Source organism: Stegodyphus dumicola, chromosome 9 (genome assembly GCF_044657685.1).
Source record: "Stegodyphus dumicola isolate Sdum_Otavi_A_Nest chromosome 9, ASM4465768v1".
NCBI lineage: Eukaryota > Metazoa > Arthropoda > Arachnida > Araneae > Eresidae > Stegodyphus > Stegodyphus dumicola.
The window spans coordinates 113561092-113585064 of record NC_140776.1 but is presented as its reverse complement, the minus strand read 5'-3'; the positions used below and the strand labels follow the sequence as shown (position 1 = coordinate 113585064).

Below are 23973 nucleotides of genomic sequence, written 5' to 3'. Positions count from 1 at the left end.
GGGCTGCTGATTTTGCGAAAGTACCGCTCCTACCGCATAATCCGAAGCATCCGCTGAAATTTCTAAATTTTCATCCTTTTCAGGAAATTTCAACACAGGGGCTTGCGTTAATGCTTGTTTCAATTTTTCGAAAGCACTATTGGCTTCGGCCGTCCACGAGAATCTTGCCTTTTTCCTTTTTAATTTTAACAATGGCTCAACGATAGCCGCAAAATCTTTTATAAAGGACCTATAATATGAACAAAGTCCTAGAAAAGAAGAGAGCTTCTCTGCCGTGTTTGGAGTCGGATACTTTTGTACAGCGATTATTTTTGATTCATCTGTCTCGATCCCTTTTTGCGATATTTTGTAACCTAAATATTTTAATTCAGGGGCTGCAAATTTGCACTTTTCGACATTAACTTTTAGACCGGCCTCATTTAATAAAGAAAACACCTGTCTTAAATCCTGTATATGTTGGTCGAGATTATCACTAGTAATAATGATATCGTCTAAATAGATAAATGTGGACTTTCCAAGAACAGGTCTTAACACAATGTCCATGCATCGCTGAAATGTTGCTGGGGCGCCTGAAAGGCCAAACGGCATTCGCAAAAATGCATAAGTGCCAGACTTGGTTATAAAAGCAGTCTTAGGCACGTCCTCAGGCCTGATCCCTATTTGAAAATAACCATTCGTTAAGTCTAAAGTCGTCATAAATTTGATTGATTTTATGTTCCTTAAAATTTCTTCTATAATCGGTAACGGATATACCGGATATTTCGTTATGGAATTTAATATACGGTAATCAATAGCGAATCTCCACCTTTTTGGATGCTCCAAAGGATAATCATTATTTTTCTTACATAAAACCACCGGGCTAGCATAACTACTTGAGATGGGCGTTATGATCTTTTTACGTAGCATATCGGTAATATGCCATTCTATAATTTTTTTCCTTATTCTTATCATACCGGTATGGTTTTTGACGAACTGGCAATGCATCTCCGGTGTCAATACTATGGTTAGTAACCTGAGTAAATCCTGGAATATCACTAAATAAGGAAGCAAATTCACTTACCACTTGTCGGATTCTATCTTGCTCGTCATTAGGCAGGTGGTCAAGATTTAACCTTGGCGGTTCAACCTTTTCTACACGCACTGGTTTCATTGTCAGCCTAAGGGACGCTTCATTAAAATCCAGTGTAGCTTGTGCGTCTGAAAGAAAGTCTATTCCTAGGATTAAATGTGCTTGCAAATTCTTTACTATAAAAAACATCACCTTTACTTGTTCGTCCTTGATACGGATATATAAAGGTACTTTACCTACGCACTTACATTCTTTTCCTTGCGCCGCTAATACTGTTGTATTATCCGCATTATATATGCGGTATTTGCGAAAATACTTTCTAAAAAAGACTTCTGCCACACAGGAACACTGCGCGCCGGTATCCAGGAGTGCGGTGGCCGGGATATTATTTACCAAGACTTCAATCTTCGGAAGAGTTAAATTTTTCACCATTACTGTATTTAACTTGTAGGAAGAGGGGTTTTCGTGGCCTTCGGATTTCCGCACCCTCTCGTCAGCAGAAATCCGTTTTAGTTTAAATTATTTTTCCTTTCGGTGCTTTCCTTCTTTCTCCACTGGCCTTGAGACTTTTTTCCTGGGTTGCTATTGAACTGTCGACGTTCCCCTGCTGTTTTTGAATGCTCGGGTTTCCTTGCCCACTGATTCGCTTTTTCTCCGTAGCCATGTGCTTGAGTTTGCTGTAGTCTTGGCGTACCAAATTGGTTTCGCTGTTGATATTGGCGTCTTCTTTCGACGTCCGCCGTTCTTCTACTTTCAAACTGGATTGCTAGCTCAAATAACTTTTCCAGTGTAGTGGGATTTCTTAATTCAATAAAGTCTTGCACTTGGGGTAGTAACCTTGGCAAAATCACTTGAATTATTTCAGGATCCGGACGGTTTCCATACAAGAGCTTGAAAACGTGAATTTTTCTTAAAATAAAGCTCGACAGGTTTTCGATTCTTTGTTGATATATGCTAAAAAGTTCCGTTTCTAATTTCGCACGATCCCTTACAACAGGGAAGGCTTTTAGTAGGGCAGTCTTGAAATTTTCATAAGTATAGGTGGGACTTCCTGCTTGACCCAAGAGACTTCTGCCGATACATTTGAACCAGTTAAGCGCTTGGCCCCTCAAAGCGCTGGTAGCTAAGGTAACTTTTTGAAACTCGTGCACGGGGTAGAGCATGAAGTGGTCATCCAATTTTTCCAAAAAACTGGTTACCGGTGAGTTTCCATTAAACGTTGTTTCTGGTTTCATCGAAGCGCGCATGGTCTGGACGATGTACCCAAATCCTTCCAGGGCAGCAGCTGGCATTTCTGGATTCTGAGCCGTTTCTGCAGGCAGCACAGGTTCTTCTTGAAATTCGGCCATGGTTATTCTTCGTCGGGCGCCACTATCAGGTTCAATGTTTCTTCTAACCTTCTTCGGAAACATACAATGACCTGACTAGGAACAGAGAGCTTGCTAAAGCTATGTTCACTAATTGTAGTAAGTAGCCAGGATACAGACGAAGGATATACAAAACCCTTTATTTTTTCTTTATATACAATGACTTCCGTACTTCGGAATACAATGACCCTCCACTCGGGGTCTAACGTAAAAGATATCAAAATAAAACTAAACTCTAATTTAACTTTAGAATAATACACGTGTAAGATTGGCCTTATAATAACAGGAAGCGTATGTAGCACAGAGACTGTGAACACTACAATACGTTTAATTTATCAAGAGGATTAAAACCTCTGGCCTGGAAGGCAAATAGCAACTGCGTAACTTCTAAGGTAAGCGGCCTGCTTCGAACTCACTGCTTCCTCTCTCTTTCTTGCTTGGCAAAAAGCCACAACTTAAGTACTTGGCGTCCGCCAGACAAACTTTGCATAAAAACCTTCACGCTTATAATTCTGGCCGGAAGTAGAAAATAAGAAGTGATAGTAAAGATTTAAAATAAAATAAACGTTAGTAAAACTTAAGATCCTTACAATATATATGACTTTATAACAGATCTGTAACCACTTATTGCTGCTAGTGCTTGTACTTACGTATTTCTGCTTACATGTAACTCTACGTGTATCTCTGCATATCTCAGTAATAAATATTTGCTTTGCGAACCACGGCATTTTCTATGTTTAACAATACCAAACTGGTTCCTTTTCTACAATGATTCTCACCACCAACACATAATTAGAGGAAACTTGGATATCATTGAAAACTTATAACTTAAAAAATAAGAGATATGAAAGAAAATACTGACTTGTCAGATAATTTATAAGTTGTTTTTCCCGCCGCCTTAGTGTGCCGTCGTGGTGTAGTGGTTAGCACACTCGGCGCATATTCAAGAGATACGTGGTTTTGATTCCTGGCAAGGGTATTGCTCATTTTTCATCTCTGCTGTTTTGAAATAACTTAATGTCTCTATAGTGGTGCCCGAACTAAAAAAGGTGGTGCATGATAATTCTCCATATTAAAAACTATTGCTATGACTTTTTTTTTTTTTTTTTCATATTCACTATATTATTTCTGTGAATTCTAACAGCGGCCAGCTGCCTAAAAGAGTTATAAAAAAGAAAAATCTATATCATGGTTGTAATGAGTCCAGTCAGTGTTATTTCATTAAAATATTTAATGTTTCTAATTAGATATCTCGTGATTTAAATGCATTTTTATTCAAATCAGTTGGCTTAAAACGCAGAAAAAATATTCTTAAGAGCTATGTTTTATTGCTTTTAGTCACTTGATTTGATACTAAGTAACCGAAAGTTCAGATTTGAAAGTTAAATGTTTTATTCTTTACTGAATGACAACAGGCTGATATGTGGTTATAATAAGTATTTTATTTGAGGCAATGGCTACACATTGCTTTCAAACAGTCGAATTTGTGGATTAAAAGTCGAAGTTGAATATCTTACATTTTGCCGAATGGTAACAGTCATGCGCCGGAGATAAAAATGTTCCATTTCAGGTGAAATAAACCAAACACAAGTTCGGAATTCAAAATTCGGTCTTCAAGGTACCCATGTTCTGGTGAAGAACAGTGTGTATTGAAAATTCGGTGACTGTCGGTGCCGTCGTTTATCACAATGCAAGAAACATACATACATACATTCAGTCTTCATTATTTAATTTTTTTTTAAATAATGCATTGCGATGGCATTTGGTGGCAGCACTTTAAAAAGTGATTTTGACACAAAAAGTGAATTTCGAGACTAAAGCACTCTGGCATTAAAAATACTGAAGACTAATTATTAAAGACAAATAGGATCTCCGGTATTAACTATTGGTATTAAAAAGTGGAATTTACAAAATAACGAGATTAAATCATAAAATGAGATATTTCTTCCAGATTTATGTTAATTCCCTTCTCAAAGTAATGAAGACTTTGCTTGTACCGTTAATCTTAATAATGTTAGTTTTTCTAAGAAAACATTAGTAACATTTTCTATTCTTTAATAATGTGAATTCATGCACTAAGTATACAGATAATTATTTTCTGAATGAGTTAAAATTGAAGTCTGCAATTCTACAAGTTATTAGAAAAGTTTATAAGGTATTTCTCTCGCCTTCTTAACATGCCTTTGTGGTGTAGTGGTCAGCACACTCAGTGCATATTCGAGAAAACGAGGTATGTGGTTTGAGTCCCAGCGAGGGCATTGCTCATTTTTTATCTCTCCTGCTTTCAAAAAATACCTAATGTCTCTACAGTGGTTCCCGAACTAAAAAGTGGAGAATAATGATTCTTCACTACCAGGATTTGGCTGTTGGGTCTCCTAAACCCCACTCGCCCTTTAAAAGGGGAAGTATATAAGTTATTTCTCCTGCCTTCTTAGCATGCCTTCGTGGTGTAACAGTCAGCACGCTTGACTCGTATTTAAGAGGTCTGTGGTTCGAGTACCGGCGAGGGCATTGATCATTTCTCACATCTCCTGCTTCCAAAAAATCCTAATATCTCTACAAAGTCAATAAGAGTTTTTGCTACAGAAATATAGAAAATAGCATCGACGGATCTATAGTCAAGACTAGCATTCGACTGCTTTTTTTAAATGGAAGTTTGAAGTACAACAAATTCGCACTAAAATTAAACACTTGAAATTTAATAGTACTTTAAATTGGCCTAAACTTTTGCTTAGTATTAAAAATTTTAAAATGCAATTTACAATCACTAAAATAGATAAAGCAAATCATAATTTTAGCATTATTTGAAAAATTTATTACAAACAAATTTTTCACGCAGAATTTTATATTGCCAATCATATATGTATAGATGTTCAGAAAAATTGAGAACTCTTTGTTAGAAGACCTTCCTTGTTAATATTGTCTTACTTCTGTAAAACTGCTTCATTTTGCTTTGTGAAATTATTTACATAGTACTAATACTATTTATATTTGAAACATTTAGAAATTATTTAATATAAATATTTCATTCATAATTAATTGCATTTTGCCATAGACCACTGTATCACATGTATGTGTATGTTATGGTGAAACACCGAAATCTGGAGAATGCCATCTTTCACCGGTGAATGTCAACATTCACCTAGTCGCTTGGTGTATGTCCGAAATATTTTCCAAATACTCTTATTTCTGTCTTACACCGGTAAATGTCGACATTCACCTTGTACTAATGGTGAATGTTGAACATATAAGAATATTAGGTAAAAGTTTACAACTGGGTGCCCCTTGTTTTTTGGCGATTCTTTTTTTGACGCCAAGATCGTTGCCAGGAAGACAGTTTCAAGATGGCCGCTACACAAAACAAAAATAACAAGTCAAAGAATTTCAAAACTCTGTGTCCATGTACACATCGATCTGTTTTCACTAAAAAAACATCCCAGAATTCCATAAACTAGGCATTGCGCACTGCTTTAAATTTGTCCATGTACACATCAATCTATTTTTATTTTATAAAAATCAGGAGGCTAAAACAAAGTTAAACTATCATGGTAACCAGAAATGAGATTTCATCGCAAACATTTTACAAAAAATTGTGGCTGATCGAAGGGTACCCAATTCTACAGTAGAGCCGAATATTACTCGTATATTTTCTTCTCCGTCATTCAGTCTCGAAAAAACGCACTTGAGCTTAAGAACTTAAAACACGCAGTACATTAAAAATGAGAAAGGAAAATAATAGAAGTCAGAAACTTACTTAATTATACAGTATGTTCTAAATGAGAAAATAGAATAATAGTAATAAGAAACTTACTAAATTATGTGATTCAAATCTTATTTATTGCAACAACTTAAACTATTATGACACTTTATGACCTCTCTTTTCGACCTACACCAGAGCATATCTGCGATTGTCGACATACACCGGTGAGGGTCCGAATGTACAAGAATGTAATGCAATATTCGATCTTTCGCCGACGTATTTGGTGAATGTTGACATTCTCCAATTTCGGTCTTTCACGGTAACATGTATATCACATTCTTTAAAAGTTTCCTTTATGGGATTTTCCGGGTGGGTGACTTAAATTTTCTTTTCAGTGTAAAATAATTCTATGAAATTGCTTATCTTAATGCAGTATAAAATAAATCTCAATGATATGTATTTCCTCAAGCACTAGCCATGTGAAATATTTATGCAAATTGAGTTTCATATATGCAAAATGTGATTTATTTGATTGAATAGTATAACTTTCTGTTAATTTTTTTTAATTATAAAAAGTATGCGAGTCATGTCATTCATTCTTTACAGTATAGCATATGTATTCCTTTTACAACCTAACAATATTTATAAAGTATTGTTTCTTGACTTGATTATGTACATATTTATTTATGTGTATATAAATGTGCTTTCTCCTACCTCACAGTACAAAATATTTCTTCAAAAATTATTAAGTTGTTTTGGAAAGAATCACCATTCACAAGCAGATAGTACAGCTCCCCTGTCTCGACCCTTGCTGGAACATTTTGGACAGACAAACTCTAGTGGAAATTATACAACAAATAGTTCACAGGTAAAGTCTGCTCATTTTATTTCATGTATTTTTATTCCTGTCGTCCAAAGTTTAGATATTAATTTGTTGTTTACATAAAGGAATGGAAGATTTAACAGTGAAATACAGTCAAAAGTTGTTAATTCGGACACCCATAATCCGGAATGATCTATAATCCGCACCTCAAAGCTACAAACGTCGCGTTGACATATGCGCATAATATGTTTACGCATGTGCATTTAATGTATAACGGACGGTATAAGCTAAGCTAAAATTATCTAATTCAGTTAATGTTACAGATTGCGTTGTTCCTTAATCTTCGAATTGGATTCGGCTTATTATTTTTTGCTGACTGTTAGAGCAATTTTATAAAAGTAAGCTTAAACTTTCGATTATGTCAAATAGAATTTCCTAGCTACCAGCTACAAGCATCGCGTTGACGCATGCGCATAATATGTTTAAGCATGTGCATTTAATGTATAACGGACGGTATGAGCTAAGCTAAAATTATCTAATTCAGTTAATGTTACAGATTGCGTTGTTCCTTAATCTTCGAATTGGATCTGGCTTATTATTTTTTGCAGACTGTTAGAGCAATTTTATAAAAGTAAGCTTGAACTTTCGATTATGTCAAATAGAATTTCCGATATATATTTACTAATATGTAAAGGATCTACAAAGCGAAAGTACGTTTCGAAGTCCATTAAACAGAAAGTTGCTGCAAAAAAATAATTAAAGGTATATCCTTTGATGACCTAATCATTCCGAAATATGTTTATCAATTTCACACTGCTCTGGGGCAGGGAGGGAAACGACACGGCGCGCAATGAATTGGAAGTTGATCTGTCAGCACTATCCTTATCTTCAGGGCAGATGTTTTTATTTGATTTAGCTTATAATTCCTTACTAAATGTAGTATTTCATCTCGATGTACTCCGTCTTCGATATGATTTAAATCAAGTTCCTCGTCATTATAATTCGCTTCTGATAGTGAAGAAAGTGGCACAGAGTTTATTGAAAATGAAAAAATTTCGATTGACAAATTAGTCGGTATTCTCGACTCAGCAATTATAGGACTTGAATAGCGGAACTTTGTAACTAAACAAAAAATTATGTCTATTTAATAGAATTAAAGAGAAAGTATTATCACATGAAACGAAGCAACTTAAACAACTTACATTGAAAGAAATGTTTAATAAAGTAAACAAATAAATATTAAGCTTTTTCTTTTTGTAAATTTTGATACCCTTTAGATAATAATTGTTCTTTATTTCATAAATTACGGTTTCATATTTTTAATTTTATAATTTCTGCGTGCTATCTTACCAGATTTAAACTGATGATCTGTAATCCGGAAAAATCGATAATCCGGAATCGCTGAAGTCCCGACGAGTCCGGATTAATGACTTTTGACTGTATATTCTTAAAGTCTTTCCAATTATTTTGTTTCTTTTGTATCTGTGGTTTCATGCTTAGATAAAAGTGCTAAATGCTGCAGTTTTCTGTTATTAATGACTACCGTGAAACCTTTGAAGTTGAAACTGAACAGAGCAGATAAACTAAATTATGGAAAATTTGATTTAATAAGGCTTTTATCTGTTATACATTAAAGCATGTACAATGCTCATGAGATGCCCATATGAAACGAAATAATATTAATATGTTTATGGAATGATTTTCTGCACGTAAGAATTAACTCCCTATTGAAAATTGTTTATAACTTTTTAAGTGCTTAATGAATTTTCATGAAACAAAAAACGTCTTGGCCCTTTACAGTGGTAGAATTTATTACATGATATCTAATTTATGTTACTGAGGATATCAATGACAGACCATGGCCCAACATCTAATCTTGCATCAGTGGGCTCATCTGATATCCTGGTATGGATTGTGTGTCAGATTTAAACCACTTTGGCGAGATGCCCGTCTTTGTGATTTCTGAGGATTTCAAGTAAACATTTCCTGAATCACTTTCACATTTTCGTCTTCTACATGTTTAGGAGTGACTGCATGTTCTGACCTCTGACACAGAATTTATGTCATTTATTTTTATGTAGTGGCAATTTCTTATGGTCTTTGTATGTACCATGGCACAAGGTCCTTTTCCACTTTTCCTCCATCTGGGCACTTGTACCATGGACCAGAATGCCAACTGAGCCTGCTCGTGCAAGGCTAGATATTGCAACAGGGTCTGCTACTGAAACTTGCAATGACATAAATGAGATATCATGTAATATATTCTACCATTGTAAGGAACAAGATGTTTTTTTGTTTCAATGTAAATTCATTAACAGTTTAGAAAGTGATAATTTTCAACAGGAAGTTAATTCTGAACCTCCATGTAGATAAGAGGTTTTTTTTTTTTTTTTTTTTTTTTTTTTTTTTTTAAGTAAATATTCTGGGAAATAAACATTTTTGGTAACAGTTGATAATTTTGAATGAGTAATATTATCTGCTACCTTAAAGTTCCTTCTTCAAAAATGCTGTATGTAAGCAAATGGTAGAGCAAAGGATATACTTCTACTCTTCCCAAAGCAAAACATTATTCCGCAATTCAAAAACGATCTGAAACATGTGACATTAAAATATCTAAGCACAAACAAATTAAGCAACAGAATAATCATTAATCAGAAAGAAGAATGACAATTTTTAGTGCAGGAATTTGGATCTAAAAACAGCTCAGAGTTTGAGGAGATTTCCTTTAAATTGAGAACCTGTAAGGTTCATTAATATTCATTTTTATTCCTCATATTCAGTTTCATTGATCAGTAATAAGCATGTAAATTTATGGGCAGTGCAATATTGGACTGTAGTCATCTTCTTTTGCACTTTGAAATGAATGGAGATCCAGATTCCCCCCCCCCCCATGATACATTGGATAAGTGAAACCTTGGGTGTGGAGGCAGATAATTTTTTTTCTTTCTTATAAAAATCATATTTCAGTGCAATAAAATTTAAAAAAACTATCTGTGACTGAATCTGATGGGTTAACCTATGTGTTGTAGATATTTATCGTAATTTTAAAATGCATGTTCTAAATATATGCATGTTAAGCTGCATGCCGTAAACATACTTCATTTAAGCATAGTCTGCATTAAAGTATTATATTGTAAATATTTGTTAATACACTCAACTCACATTAGAAGAAATTAGAATATGAGACATTTTCTGTTGTAACAAAAGATAAACTTTAGTTTTTATAGTATTCAAATAAAGAGCAATCTTATATTTCCTAAGGGAAAAAAGTCATATTTTAAATTTGAGGATACCTGCAAATCTTAGTAGCTTCAGTATTTCAGAAGGGTTTTTCACTTTTTGGTTCCATTCAGTGCACATTTATAGAATAAAAAGACTTGATTACCTGTGGTTGTAATCTGGATGAGGAAAATGGAACAAGCACGTTATATCTAAGGCCCGTATCACATGACGTTTGTTTCACACGAACAACTGTTTCGAACAATTTTTCTGCTTGGTTTACTATTGAAAGAAAGACGTGCGACTTTTTCCTTCCTTTCGAAAAAAGTTGCAAGTTGTTCGTTTTCAACCAATCAGCTATCAGCGTCGAATGCTGTTAGCTTGTTTGTAATGGAGAACCAGTTTCCCCTGTGTTAACCCCAAAGCAAGCTGTGGTGATTGGCTGTTGTGACAAAGCAGAAAAATTGTTCCAAACAGTTGTTCTTTCGAAACAAACCAACGGGTGATAGCAGCTTAAGAAGCTTCAGTGTTTCACAAGGATTTATACTTCTCATTTGTATTTGGTTTACATATATGGCTCAAAAGGGTTTAAGCTGTAAAGGACGCATTTATGATGATTAATTTGATGTAGCTGGTGCAATCTGGGCGCCCTTTCTTGAACAATTACTTTTCACACTTTTATAACATATATGAAATAAGAAAAATATAAATGATGAATTTCATGTTAGCATCATGAGCATTACGTAAAAATCATGCAACAAGGATTATTATAAGCATATTACTTTTAGGCTAGAAAGGAGAAATTACTGAATTAAATTGGAGTCTTAAGAGGCTATTACAAATTAAAATTAGGATTTTATTTATTTTTTATTTTACGTTTATATAGTTAACATCATTTTCATTTGATCTAAACAAACTTATGTCATATTTATGATGTATATATACTGACTACAACTTTTCAGCTGTGAAATGTCTAGAAATTTATATATTTTAAAATTATTATTGTTGGAAAAAAAATAAATAGAAAAAAGTGCAAAAAGTTTGTGAAAATATCCAGCAGAATCAATTTTAAAAACATATTTCTTTTGATAATTTTAAAAGCCCAGATCCATTAAAATAGCATTTTGATTTCAAATCAAATGTTCTTAAAAGTATTTGCTAGTAGAACCTTGATCTATCATTTCCAGAATAATTGTTCCCCTCAAAAGACAAATCCATCATTTCCCCCCCCCATTCATCATTTGTAAATCAAGTTCATGGTACGGCATATTGTGTATGAATTGTCGAAGAAAAAATTTAAATCCTATTATACTATAAATCTATATTACCACTGCTTTGCTCATGGTCCCCAGCTCAGTATTGGTATTATTAATGTCATTTTATATTATTATTTTATTACAAAATGCAGTAAGTTTATTTCTGTTAATTTTCAGGGGTTTCAGGTTTAGTTTTCAATTTTGGTGTACTAAATGTATGAAAGAAGGAAGCAAAGAAGGTAAAAATGAATTAAAAGGGTGCCCAACTTTGCTGATACTAGTAAAACTTTACAAAAAATCAAAGCATTTTTCTATAGGCAAAGTGAAAGTGATGTTACATGAAAACATTTTTTAAGTCTTGAAACATCCTCTTTCACCTCAGGGCCAGAATTTGGCTAAGGACATTGCTTGACTTTTTATTTAAAAGCATTTTTTAATATAATATATTTATGTTGAAAGTATTAAGAGTTATTTATTTATAGTATGTTACTTATTTATGATATTTCCTGTATTCACCTTTTTTTTTTTTTTTTTTCTTTCTTCTGTCCTCTTGAAAAACAACAGATCACATTTTTACCGTAATACAAAGGAATGTGTACTCACCTTTCTCATTATGATGATATCGAATTATGTTTGGATTTGCAGTTGTATGAGATTCTGAGTACTTTCTTTTTCAAGCAAAATGCTTGATCAATCATTTTTACATTTTTCAGGAGGGATCATCTGAAGGTAGTGTGAGTAGTAGCCAAACCACTGCTCATTCTCGGCATTCAGCTCATATTCCATTGTACATTCCTGGCCGCATACTGCACATGAGTCGTGTTGATACTAGGTACAGTTTATTTTTTCTTAATTTTTCTTTAAAAACTGGTTGCTTAAATTTTCTTAAAAGTAAATAAAAAGAATTTTTTATTATATAAATATTTATAAAATTAGAAAGTCTGTGTGAAAATGTTGAATTGTTTTGGGAAAATTAGTGCCATTTGACAGAAAAGGTAATTAAGATGTACATTTTTTGCTGGATGTATATTATATTGCAATTAGAGCATATATAGCCAGCAGTCTTCATAATCATGTATCAATATCAATCAATATGTCTTCATAAGATGTTGGCTTGCAGTACTTGATTAGTTTTTGCTTCTGCAATAGAACCCTTTCTGCCCATATTAATTAGGACAGAGTAATTTTAGATAACACTTTTTTTTTAATTGGAAGAGAACATTCCAGTAGAAAATTAAAAAGGCAAGCTTAAGTTGGTGTACATTTTGATTAAAACTTTTTTCGTGTGTCTGATTACTTTCAGACAGTTTTAAGGGTAATCAGACATAAGCTTCTATTCTTCAGAAGCAAAAATTTTCTCAAAGATGGAAAGATTTATACAGAAATCGGGGAACAAAGCTAAAATGAATGTTACACCATCTGTTGAGGAAAGCAGTTTTGAAATGCAAAAATGTTTAGATACAAGAATTTTTAATATGATAAAAGACAATTAAAACTAATATCATTAATTAAAGAAGATAAATTTTTGTTACTTCAAGGAAATCCAAGATAATCATAGTTGATTATTTAAGTGATTCTCAAACTTTTTTTAGTATTGCAACCCCATTTTAGGTGTTAGCCATCCCAAACTCTCAAGAATATGTATTTTATAGTATGTTTGGAGCCATTTGTTCAGCCATTATGCAGTTTTTCACCAACATTACAACCCCGCCCCCCCTCCCAAAAAAAATCTGTGACCCATAGTTTGAAGGTCACTGAATTATTTAACAATAATTTTGAATTAACTTCTGCGATTATTCTTCTTCCAAAACCCGACTTTTCAACCAGTGAATTAGATACAGGTCTCTATGTCACTAAATTCACCGATTCATGTAAGCATTGATGGTATCCTGATCACAAACTACTGGGCCAATTCGTACAGTAACTACCCTTCCTTCGAAAGTTCATTAAAACTGACAGGGCAGATGTATGAAAAGAAACAATTCAGGGTGAAAAAACAGGTCTTGCTACAGAGTTGTGTGTAGAATTTTAAATCAAATAAAATAATTAATGAGGTATAATTAATTTATTTCTGTTTTCATAATTCATGAAGATAATTATTTTAGTCTATATACCACAATTAATACAGAAATTTTATGATTAAAAGAATTAAAAATTTGAAATATAAACAGACTAAATGGATTTTTATTCTGAAAGCTTACACTGTATAATTATACTGGTAGATGTGATTAGAATTCAGATTATCTATTTTTTTTCCACAAATAAGAAGAGCTAATTACTGTTATAAAAAATAATATTAAAAAAAAAACTCAGCTAAAAAATCAACTGTATTTGAAGTATATTTCTTTATTGATTAAAAATCAAACAGGGAAAGCAAGTCATAAAATGATGAAAAATTTATTATATTTATTTAATTTAAAAATTAGATGTGACTTAATTAGAAATAACAAAGTGTGCAGAATTAAAAAATCTGTAATTTAGTATTCTAATTTTTTGTCCATATTATTTGATATACTGCTTGGGTATTTTTCATCCATATGGTCTGGTAAGTGTTACCATTTCTCAAGGCATAAGATTTTCATTTGTCATTCATGAAGCCTGGTGAATTGCTAGTTCTGCAGCTGCTGTTCATTTGATTTTCATACAATTTTAATTAACCTTTCAAACAGAAACATTACATTGCTTAACTAATTGAAAAATTCAAAAGCAATATACATACTTCTTAATAATTCATACTTTTATTTTATCTTTTAGTAGTAATTGTAATACTTTATATTACATCACTTGATTTATAATATATTTAAGTGATAATTTTATAAACATTTCTGTCAATATTTTAATTAATTAAAATAATTTCTAATGCACTAATACTATGCACTTAATTAAAGAATAATAATTTGTGGTCCTTCTAACAATGAGCTTGAATCGCATGTATTATATATACATTAAAAACATATTATTAGTATTATACCTCATCATTCCTTCTTTTTCTCTGGATTCATGCTTATTTTTACCCTTTTCTTTCAGTTTTCAAGGACGATGGGTAACAGCTGATTACTTCAACCAGATCATAATTAGTCCTACAATGTTATCAGACCACATGCCTCATGCAGTGTATAATGCTCTAAAGCAATTGACAAGTAATTCTGGAAATTTCATTCCATAACCTATGTTTGTTGCTAGTTTAAAAAGAAAAAATACTATATTATTAAGAATCTAATACGTACAGTTTGCCATTTTCAAAGTTTGTAAGGAGCATTAATCAATTAGTTTGATATATATATCGAACAATATGAAATGTATTATTTAGCATTACATGAAACAAGTGTCTTTTATTATCTGGAAATTAAAATGTATGCAGCATTGGATTTAGGTGCAAAACAACTTTTATGCAATATATTGCGTTAATTGTAAAGTAATTTTTCTTCATGTGAGTTAATCAAAAACATTTTCTGAATAAAGTTAAAAACAAATAATGATGTGCAGAACATGTTTAAAATGGTTACATTTTTGTTCATGTATTATTTATTCTGTTTGTCCTTAAGAATTTCTATTATAAGCAGGGGTTTAGTTTTTCCAGTGCTAGATGTATTCATTTGTAGTGTTTTTAAAAGTATTCTTATAATGAGGATCTTAACTGTAAAGTTTGATCCTTTAATTATTTTTCTGTATATTTTAGAATTATATAGGGTTTTTTAAGTAGAGGATCACATGTATAAAATAATTACAAATGAGTATTATATAAAGTAATTACAAATGGTAATGGCATTGTAATACTTATGAAGTAATTACATATATAAAGTAATTGCGTATAAAGTAATTACAAGTGCCTGGTAAACAGCATTTACTTTACACCACTGTTCAAATTTAATAATGATTACAATGGCACATGTTAGCACAGATTGATTTTTACATTTTGTAGTATAGCTTCCATGAATTTCAGTGACTTTTTTCCCATGAGTGTAGTAGCTTTATATTGCCAATAGATTTATTGATAAAAGAACAGAGCAAGGATCTGCACATATATTATCAAAAATTGTGTGGAAATGAATGCTTTAGAGTTGGTCAGTCTGCCTGAGTACTGATTCAAGGAAGCAATATACATTACTGAGTGAATCAACAGCTTGATTTCAGAAAATGGAGTAGTTGCTCTTTTACAGTTCACTGAGAACTTTTATTGGAAGCATGCCAGAAATAGAGATGTACTATTCATTCACAAACTGATTCACTTTACTGATTGAGCAGCTGCCTGATTTGCCAAGAAAGAGTGGAAGAAGTATGCCAGGAAAGTTTGATTCCCATTTTAGGGGAGAAAAGAATGTTTATTCTCCCATGTTAAAAGTGAGTTTATTATTTCCCAAATTTTTGAGGAATATTTGGGATTTAGGTTTTGATTTAGTCAGTTCTTCTGATTCCATTGTTCGTTCACTCCTTTCCACTATTCACTCTATCCTCATGAACAGCTCTTGATTGACTCCTTGTTCTTGATGTTTTTAATCAAGGTAATTGTTAGTGATCAGTGAATCAAAAGGAACTGATTCAGTTCAGTGAATAAATGGTTCTGTTCAATCCCATAACAGAGAAATTTTGTTGATCTCTAGTTCCTATAGGTTTCTTGAGTGAATTTCATACAACTTTTTGTATCCTCATATTATGAGCAGGTCACAGAGAATACTAGCCACATGTCAACAGACATTCTGATGAAGGATAATGGAGATATCAAAAATTGTTACTGTTCTTTTACATGTGTATAGAAGATATTAAGATTGCATGTAACAAGCAAGATCTGCCAATCTTGAACTCTCAGTACTTTTGAAGAAGAAATATGCTCCCTTGTGCATCTAAAGTGATGGGTTGCCCATACTCATTCATCATTTTCTCACATCCACATGTGAATGTATTAACTCTTCCAAATGATAATATCATTACTAAGTGGCTCCACAAGTTTCTGCAAATCCTTTTAACCCTTCTTTTTGTCGTATTCCTCTTTGGAGTTTCAGTTTGAAGTCAGGAACACCAGAGAACATGGTCTGTACACATTTGCCGCAATATGCAAAGTGTAACATTGATGGGCAACACATGGAAGAGCAGTGACTATAGGAACTTTGCGTGTAAAGGTTCAGTTTTACATGAAACAAACTTTCATGAAGTGTAGATATCGCATTTCTTCCTTTTTGTATTCATTGTTGAATTTACTATATTTTCATCTGTATCAATCTCAACACATTATGCTCTTAATGATTTATCATTTTCTATATAGCTCATTGTGCTAATGGCTCTCTTTAACATGTTGCTAATGTATCATCCTTAGTACTGAAATTTCGAGAGAAGTTAATTTGCATATTATATTATAAAAGGCTTCAAAAGTGATAACCAAAAACAGTTACTGGGGCAATATTGATGTGCAGCAAAAAATATACTTGTCACTTTGAGTATGGGAGACCTGAAAAAGTGGACATACATCAAATCTTCCTTGAAATCTACAATTTTGTTCATTGCAATCTAATATTGTTTCTTAAAATTGTAATTTTTGTAATTGTTAATTTGTTTTTTGTAATTGAATTTTTTGCCATTTTTTAATTATCTGACAATAATCAAAATATATAATTTTATGTGTGTATTAATTTTACTGTTAAAATATATATTTTTTACTTAGATTTTAAAGAAATTAGATATAATGTAGGTAGACTTGTGCAAAAAGTACTGATAATTTTCCTGTGAGATTAAAAAATGTATACTTGTCATTTTTCATTTTTGGCATTTTTTATATTGTGCATATGTATCTTTGTCCATTACCTTGTACAGATTATACGTATGTAAATTCAAAATTGAGAGAGGGAAAAGTCCGTAATTCGGACTCGTCGGGACTTCGGCGATTCCGGATTAGGGATTTTTCTGGATTATAGATCATTAATTTAAATCTGGTAAGATGGCATGCAGAAATTATACAATTAAAAATATGAAACCGTAATTTATGAAATAAAGAGCAATTATGGCCTTAAAGGGTATCAAAATTTACAAAAAAAAAAAAAAAAAGAAGCTTAATATTTATTTGTTTACTTTATTAAACATTTCTTTCAGTGCGCGCATGCGTAAAGCATACATTACGCGCATACGTAAAGTTTGTGACTTTGAGGTCCGTATTATAGATCATTCCGGATAATGGACATCGATTACAAACTTTGTACTGTACAAATATTCAGCTTTTTATCAAATATTTTAGTATTTGTAGACAAGTTGAGCAAGATAGAATATGGATGAAGCGTTTTAATTTACCAAACAAGATTTGTGTTTATTGCATTTATTTTTAATGATGATGATAGAGCTTCTTTAGTTATTTATTTTGTCATAAGTTTAATTTTAATGTGTGTCATAACTTTTATTTATTTTCTTTTACTAATATTTGCAATGATTGATGCCTGGCACAACTTTCTCTTTAATTAAATCCCTGCTTATATATACTGTGCCAAGAAGTTTGAATGAAAATATTTTTAGTTTTTGTCTTGTTAAATTCTTATTTTAAATTTCATATGTTGCTAGTTTTGTTGCAGAATTCTGTTTTTATGAAAGTATTTCAATTTTTATCAAATTCTAGTTCTAGATAGCTATGTGTCATGTTTCAAGGCATATAGGTAAAAGAAAAATTATTTAATCCAGTGGTTCTTAGTTCAAGTTACAAATAAAATTGCCTGTTTATAAATAGCTGCTAGAATAATTTAAGCTTAAAGTTGAAATTGCGCATATTGTAAATATAAGCAAGTTAATTTATCAAAGCAAATTCTTAAAGAGAATTTTTTAATTTTCTGAGAGAAATTGCCTTATATTTATATTATTCATGTTGAAAACACATGCATCTTCCCCCCCCCCCAAAAAAAAAACAAGGAAAAGGGGAGAGATTAAGCTAATTTTGGATGTCAGGATTTCAAACTTGTATTACTGCAGTTTTTAGTTGCTTTGCCAGTGATGGGCTGTTAACCCTTAGGACTCCTATGTCGAGTGTGGCTTGACATCGTATTTCTTGCACCAACTCCTTTGTCGAGCTAGACTCGACATTATACATGGTAATTTCCAAAATAATTGAAAATGTTTAAAACTTTTTTTTTCCAGATTTTTTGTACTATGTAAACAAAGACTAAATTTATCATATTTGGCCAATTTATATTATTTTTAATTCTTTTTAGTGTTATTTTTACATTAGGATCCAAAAAATCGTTTGTAGTATGGTGTAGTGGTCAAACACGCTACCCAAAGCCTCTGCTGTATTTCAGGGTTGAAATGACTCCAAACTTAAGTTATAAAACAATAGCAAAAATTTTAATAAAAATATAAATTTAAGAAGTTAAGATTACATTGATCTGGTATGCGGATAACACTTAATTCAATAGTACTGCTAAACGGTTACAAATGCACTGTGCTAAAACAACAGCATATTCGGAGAGATTAGTCGCTGCTAAATCTCCTAGCACAAGAAGATACTCCAAGCCAACAATGCTACCTCCAGTATTCCAGTGGACGTACGGTCTTCTAGCTTGGTAAAGTTAAATCGTTGAACATGCAGACGATAATTTCGAACCCCTGTATACACTTACTGAGGTATTCAGCTACGCTTTTCTTGAAACAACGTCGCTTCATGATGTCCAAACCTTGACTACCCCGTCACTTGTCACAGGCTAAATCATAACGAGAATATCCCCTCGGGTAAGAAGCAGGTACAGTTGCAATCTCCAAACTGCATTTAAAGCCCCGTGCAAGAGTCCCTTTGTCTGGGAACTATTCCTTGGAGGGCAAGATAAGGAATATCTGCATGACCTTGTCACAGTAGTGCTCTCTTTAGGAAAGCAAGTTCCCGACGCTTTAGAGAAAAATCATATTTTTTGCCATCTTTGATATTTTGTTTACATAAAAACATATGTTTTAATTAAGATAATAATAATTGAACTGCTATATTTATTTTATGTGCTAATAAGTATAAAAGTATAGATGCCTTGAATCAAGACAAAAACAATAATTCACCAATGAATATAAAAGTAGTGATGACGAATGTATGACGCAAATAGATAATGAATTTGAATTATTGGAAGATGATAAAAATTTTACAAAAGCGTCTGAGCTATTGTTTTCAGTTCCTTCTCAAACCGAGACCGATCTGACGAGGAAATTTTTGTAAGAAGACTTATAAATGGTAAATGACAATAGCAATTAGCAACTGTCTATTTCTACATATAATAGGCAGTTTGTTGGAAATGATGAAACATTATGGACAAATGTCACTGAGACAATTATCGTCATAACATAAAATTCTCAGTTGGTTAAAATGTTGTTGGGCCACAAGTTCCATCCAGCTGCACATTAACTCTAGAATTTTTTTAGTCGTTTTTAGCTCCTACTCTACTAAAAAATAGTGAGTGAAACTAATGCACATGTAGCAAAAATAATATCAGAAAAAACACCGAGCAAATATTCTATTTGGTAAAATTGGAAAGATGTAAAGATTTTGGAAAGATTGTCAATTGTCAACAAATTGGAAAGATTGTCACTGAGAGTGAAATGAGGGCCTTTACTAGTGTCGTCATAAATATGGGTCTTGTTGTTTCATCAGCTTTGAAATCATACTGATCTCAAGCATTTCATTTGAAGATGTCATTTTTTAGAAACATTTTTTGTAACAAACGTTTTTTCAAAATATTTTGGTCACTACATTTGGAAACAATTCCGCAAAACACTCGCAAGACGAGGACAAGGATGGAAAGAGTGATCAGCTTTCTGGATCACCTAAACCAAAAATTTATGGAAAATTATATATATCGCGAAAATTTGGCAGTTGACAAATCTACAATCTCGTTCAAGGAGAAAATAATCTTTCCCATGTCTAACCCTAAAAAACTAACAAAATGGGAACTTCGAGTTTATGTTTTAGCAAATTCTAAGACAAGTTATTTATATACATTTGTTCCATATTATGGTAAAATTACAACATACGGCTTAATTAGACCAGATCTTAATTTCACTAGCAGAATTGTGATGCAACTCTATCGAAATTTATGACATTTGATTCCTGAAGGATATAGTGTTTTTACTGACAGATTTTATACAAACCCCCACTTTAGGTGCAGAACTTCTAAAACCCAATTGCGTTCTTACTGGAACAATTATGACTAATCGAAAAGGACTTCCAGAAAAAAATAATAATAAATAATTAGCTGTTAGACTTAAAATTGCTTATAGAAAAGAAAAAACGTTGGTAACACGGCGTGACAAAAGAGTCACAATGTTTAGTACAAAACAATCTACTGTTTCACATCCTCTGAGAAAAAGATCAAAGATGACTGAAAATACTAGTGAAAAAGAAATAAAGAAACTGACTATCATATTAGATTATAGAGAAAATTTATTGACGAGTCTAATCAAAGACTTTCGTGCTCCTACACAAAAAACACGGATGATTATCCACAGATGATACTATCTAATGTTTAGATGGGAAGACTCATTTTTTCTCATAAAAAAACACAAGGACTGTTTGGTGTGTTCCAACTGGAAGGTCAAAGGAATGAGAAAAAAAAACATTCTATTGTGATACTTGTGTTAGGAAACCCTGTCTTTATCCAGGAGAATGTTTTAAAAAATATGATACTTTGAAAAATTATAAACAATTAAGGTAAATAAATTGATTAAACATATAAATTTATATTTATTTACTATCCTACTACTTAATATAATCGAAAAAATATCTGTTACACACTCTGCACAGTTTTAATACAACTTTATATTGAGACCCTCTTTTTTTATCTGTTTGGTAAATGAATTAAAGAATTGTTGGTAAGTAAGGAAAAAAAAAACATTAAGGTGTGGAAAAGGTTAATGTATACACATGAAGATTTGTTTTAACTGAAAGTAAATAATTATTATTTTCAATTGTATTTAATTAATGTGATGTCATAACGAGTTATTTACTTTCTTGAATTTTTACTGACATTTTGCAAAAATCATTCCTATGATAAAAGATTCAGACTATTTTTCCAAGCAGTGCTACCATGCTGATGATACTTTTTAAGTATTTGTTAAAGAAAGCATTATCTTGATTGTCCTAAAATATTACATTGTTATAGAGATTTATGTGAGACGTTTTAGTGAATCATCAGAAATTACAATTGCTGTAGGTCTGTTCATGAAGAAAATTATTTGGATTAGCAGAATTTTTTTCCAAGGAAATATATTATCTTCTTCTGTAGAATATTTTGTTCTCAAAACCACTATCACAATCTGAATTTTATAAAAAGCATTGAGTAAATCACTTTAAATAGTAAGTATATATAAATCACTAGTAAGGATAAGTAAACCACTTTAAAAATAAAGCTAATAAGAACTAACGTAAATGCAAAACTTCATGACTGAAGCTTAAATATTTAAAAAATAAAAAAATAAGTAAAAGATAAGAATTTAAAAAAAAAATGGGATGACTAAGTATTTGTAAATGTTTATTTATCAGCAAAAATGATGTTTTCTTTTAGAATTGTAATTTTTATACAATTTAACCCTCTGATTGGCCAGGGTTTTCACTAAGAAAGCACAAATTTCCCAAAACTACTATGAAAATAAATTATTTTTTTGATTTTAATATAATTTTAATATATTTCTTCTGGTATTACATACCTGGATTTGTGTGCTTTTGATATATTGCCTTAATTTCGTTGACATATTTTAATATGTATGTTCTTATAGATATCACAAAAATATTGTAGGCTGTACATTTACGGCCTTGCCACTTAGAGGGTTAAGTTCAAAAGGATTGGTTTCTTGAATGTTTTCATCTTTTTAGAAGTGTGTAATTAATTATGAAGGTCTTTTTATAACAAGTTTAAAAATATTAACATTAAATGGGAAACAATATTGTTTCAAAGAGCCACTGGACGAAGTAATTTACATCAATGAGAATTTTATTAAATAATATTTAGGTGAGGTCATAATTACATTCCTATAAAACTCGGGTCGAATTCATATTACCATATATTTAAAAATGTTAAAACATTTTTCAGAGCTCAAGTAAGTACATTAAGTGTACTTGTTATATAAATTTTAAATCATAATTTCTTTTTATTGTAGAAATCCTGTATTATTTACTGTATATAGTGCTAAGAGCATTGAAAATATTTCATGTCTCTTAACTTTGAATGTATGTAATGTTCAGCAGAAAAATCTTTGTTTTTGTGTTTTAATAATTCCACTGTACTTGTGTTATTGTTAGCATTAAATTTATTAAGTTTTTGTTAATTTATAAAACTTTTAGTTGCTTTTAAGAAAAGTTTTTAGTAATAAACTTTTTTTGGGGGGTATGAAGTTGGAGTATCTTATTGTATAGTTCAAAGTTTAATGTTTTAATGTGATATTAATTCATTCTGTTTAAAGACCACTGTGTGCTATTTAATTTTCATCACTGTTAGCACATTCCTTAAAATATATGTAATCTGCATGAAAAGAAGATCTATGAATGAATATTGTGCTTATGAAACCGATTTTTTAATAGTTGATATTGATTTTACAAACATGCTAGCAGTGTTATATTTAAGTTAATAATATTTAGCATCTATGAAGGTTTTAAATGAGAAATTAATATTTTTAATTGAAGAATTGAAGAAAATGTTTAATACAAAATAGGAATGATCTAGATTTGGAGGTGCTTTCTAAATATTGATAACAACAGTTAACCATCTGGCTTCCTGTTTGACAAGTGCTAGATTTGAATTTTATTGCAAACAATTCTTCACTATGATTTTGAATTCATTTGCTGTATATTCTTTTTAAGTCTTTGTAAAATGTAGTGTAAAAAAAAAAATTCATAAAATGATTGTAAAATGATTATAGAATGATAAATCAAACCATATTTGGATCTCATTTTTCTAATATGTTTTATAGAAAAATAAGGTTTTACTATAAAATGACATAGTTATGCTGTATATTATTTATTAGTTGTGCATAGCTTTTACAGCTGTCATGTGTTATGGTTTTAAAACTATAAAGTAATGCTAACTTTTAAAATTTCTGTGGCCTGAATTTGTGTTTCTTAAATAATAATAATAAATAAATAATTTCACTTTCTGTTATCAATAATTGTGAATTTTTGATGTTATTAAGTTTAAACTATTATCTTTACTGGGGTTTCAGAATCTGCTTCGATATTTTGTGATAATCCTTATGTGCTTTATTTAGTCTGCTTTTATTTTAAGAGATTCCCTCCCACACACGCAAGTTTAAAAAAAGAAAGAAATGAAAGAAGATAATTGAATAATGGATAACTTATAATTTTATGGAAAATTTTATCACTTTTATTTTCTGGTATATTTTATTTTATTTATTTATTTATTTTTGAGAGAGAGAGATTACATCTTATGAAAAGAAGGCTATGCCATTGCTGTTGATTTATGAGATGTTTATCATAATTATCAAAAATGCTGTGTTACATTGATTTTATAAACATACAAAAATTATTATTTATCCTTAATATTATCATCACCAAAGCCTGATTCTTTTTTCCACATGGAACA

The 23973-nt window shown here is 31.4% G+C and overlaps 1 protein-coding gene across 1 annotated transcript in view; it reads left to right on the top strand.

Annotated features, from left to right (window-relative positions):
• The window catches only part of LOC118202430 (diacylglycerol lipase-beta-like), a 116011-nt gene extending 92489 nt beyond the window's left edge, over positions 1–23522 (top strand). The window contains exons 11-13 of the mRNA XM_085823933.1: positions 6858–7004; positions 12148–12266; positions 14462–23522. Coding sequence (XP_085680059.1) covers positions 6858–7004; positions 12148–12266; positions 14462–14600 — 405 coding nt within the window. The 3' untranslated portion in view covers positions 14601–23522. The remainder of the gene's footprint in view (positions 1–6857; positions 7005–12147; positions 12267–14461) is intronic.
• Positions 23523–23973: the final 451 nt, after the last annotated feature.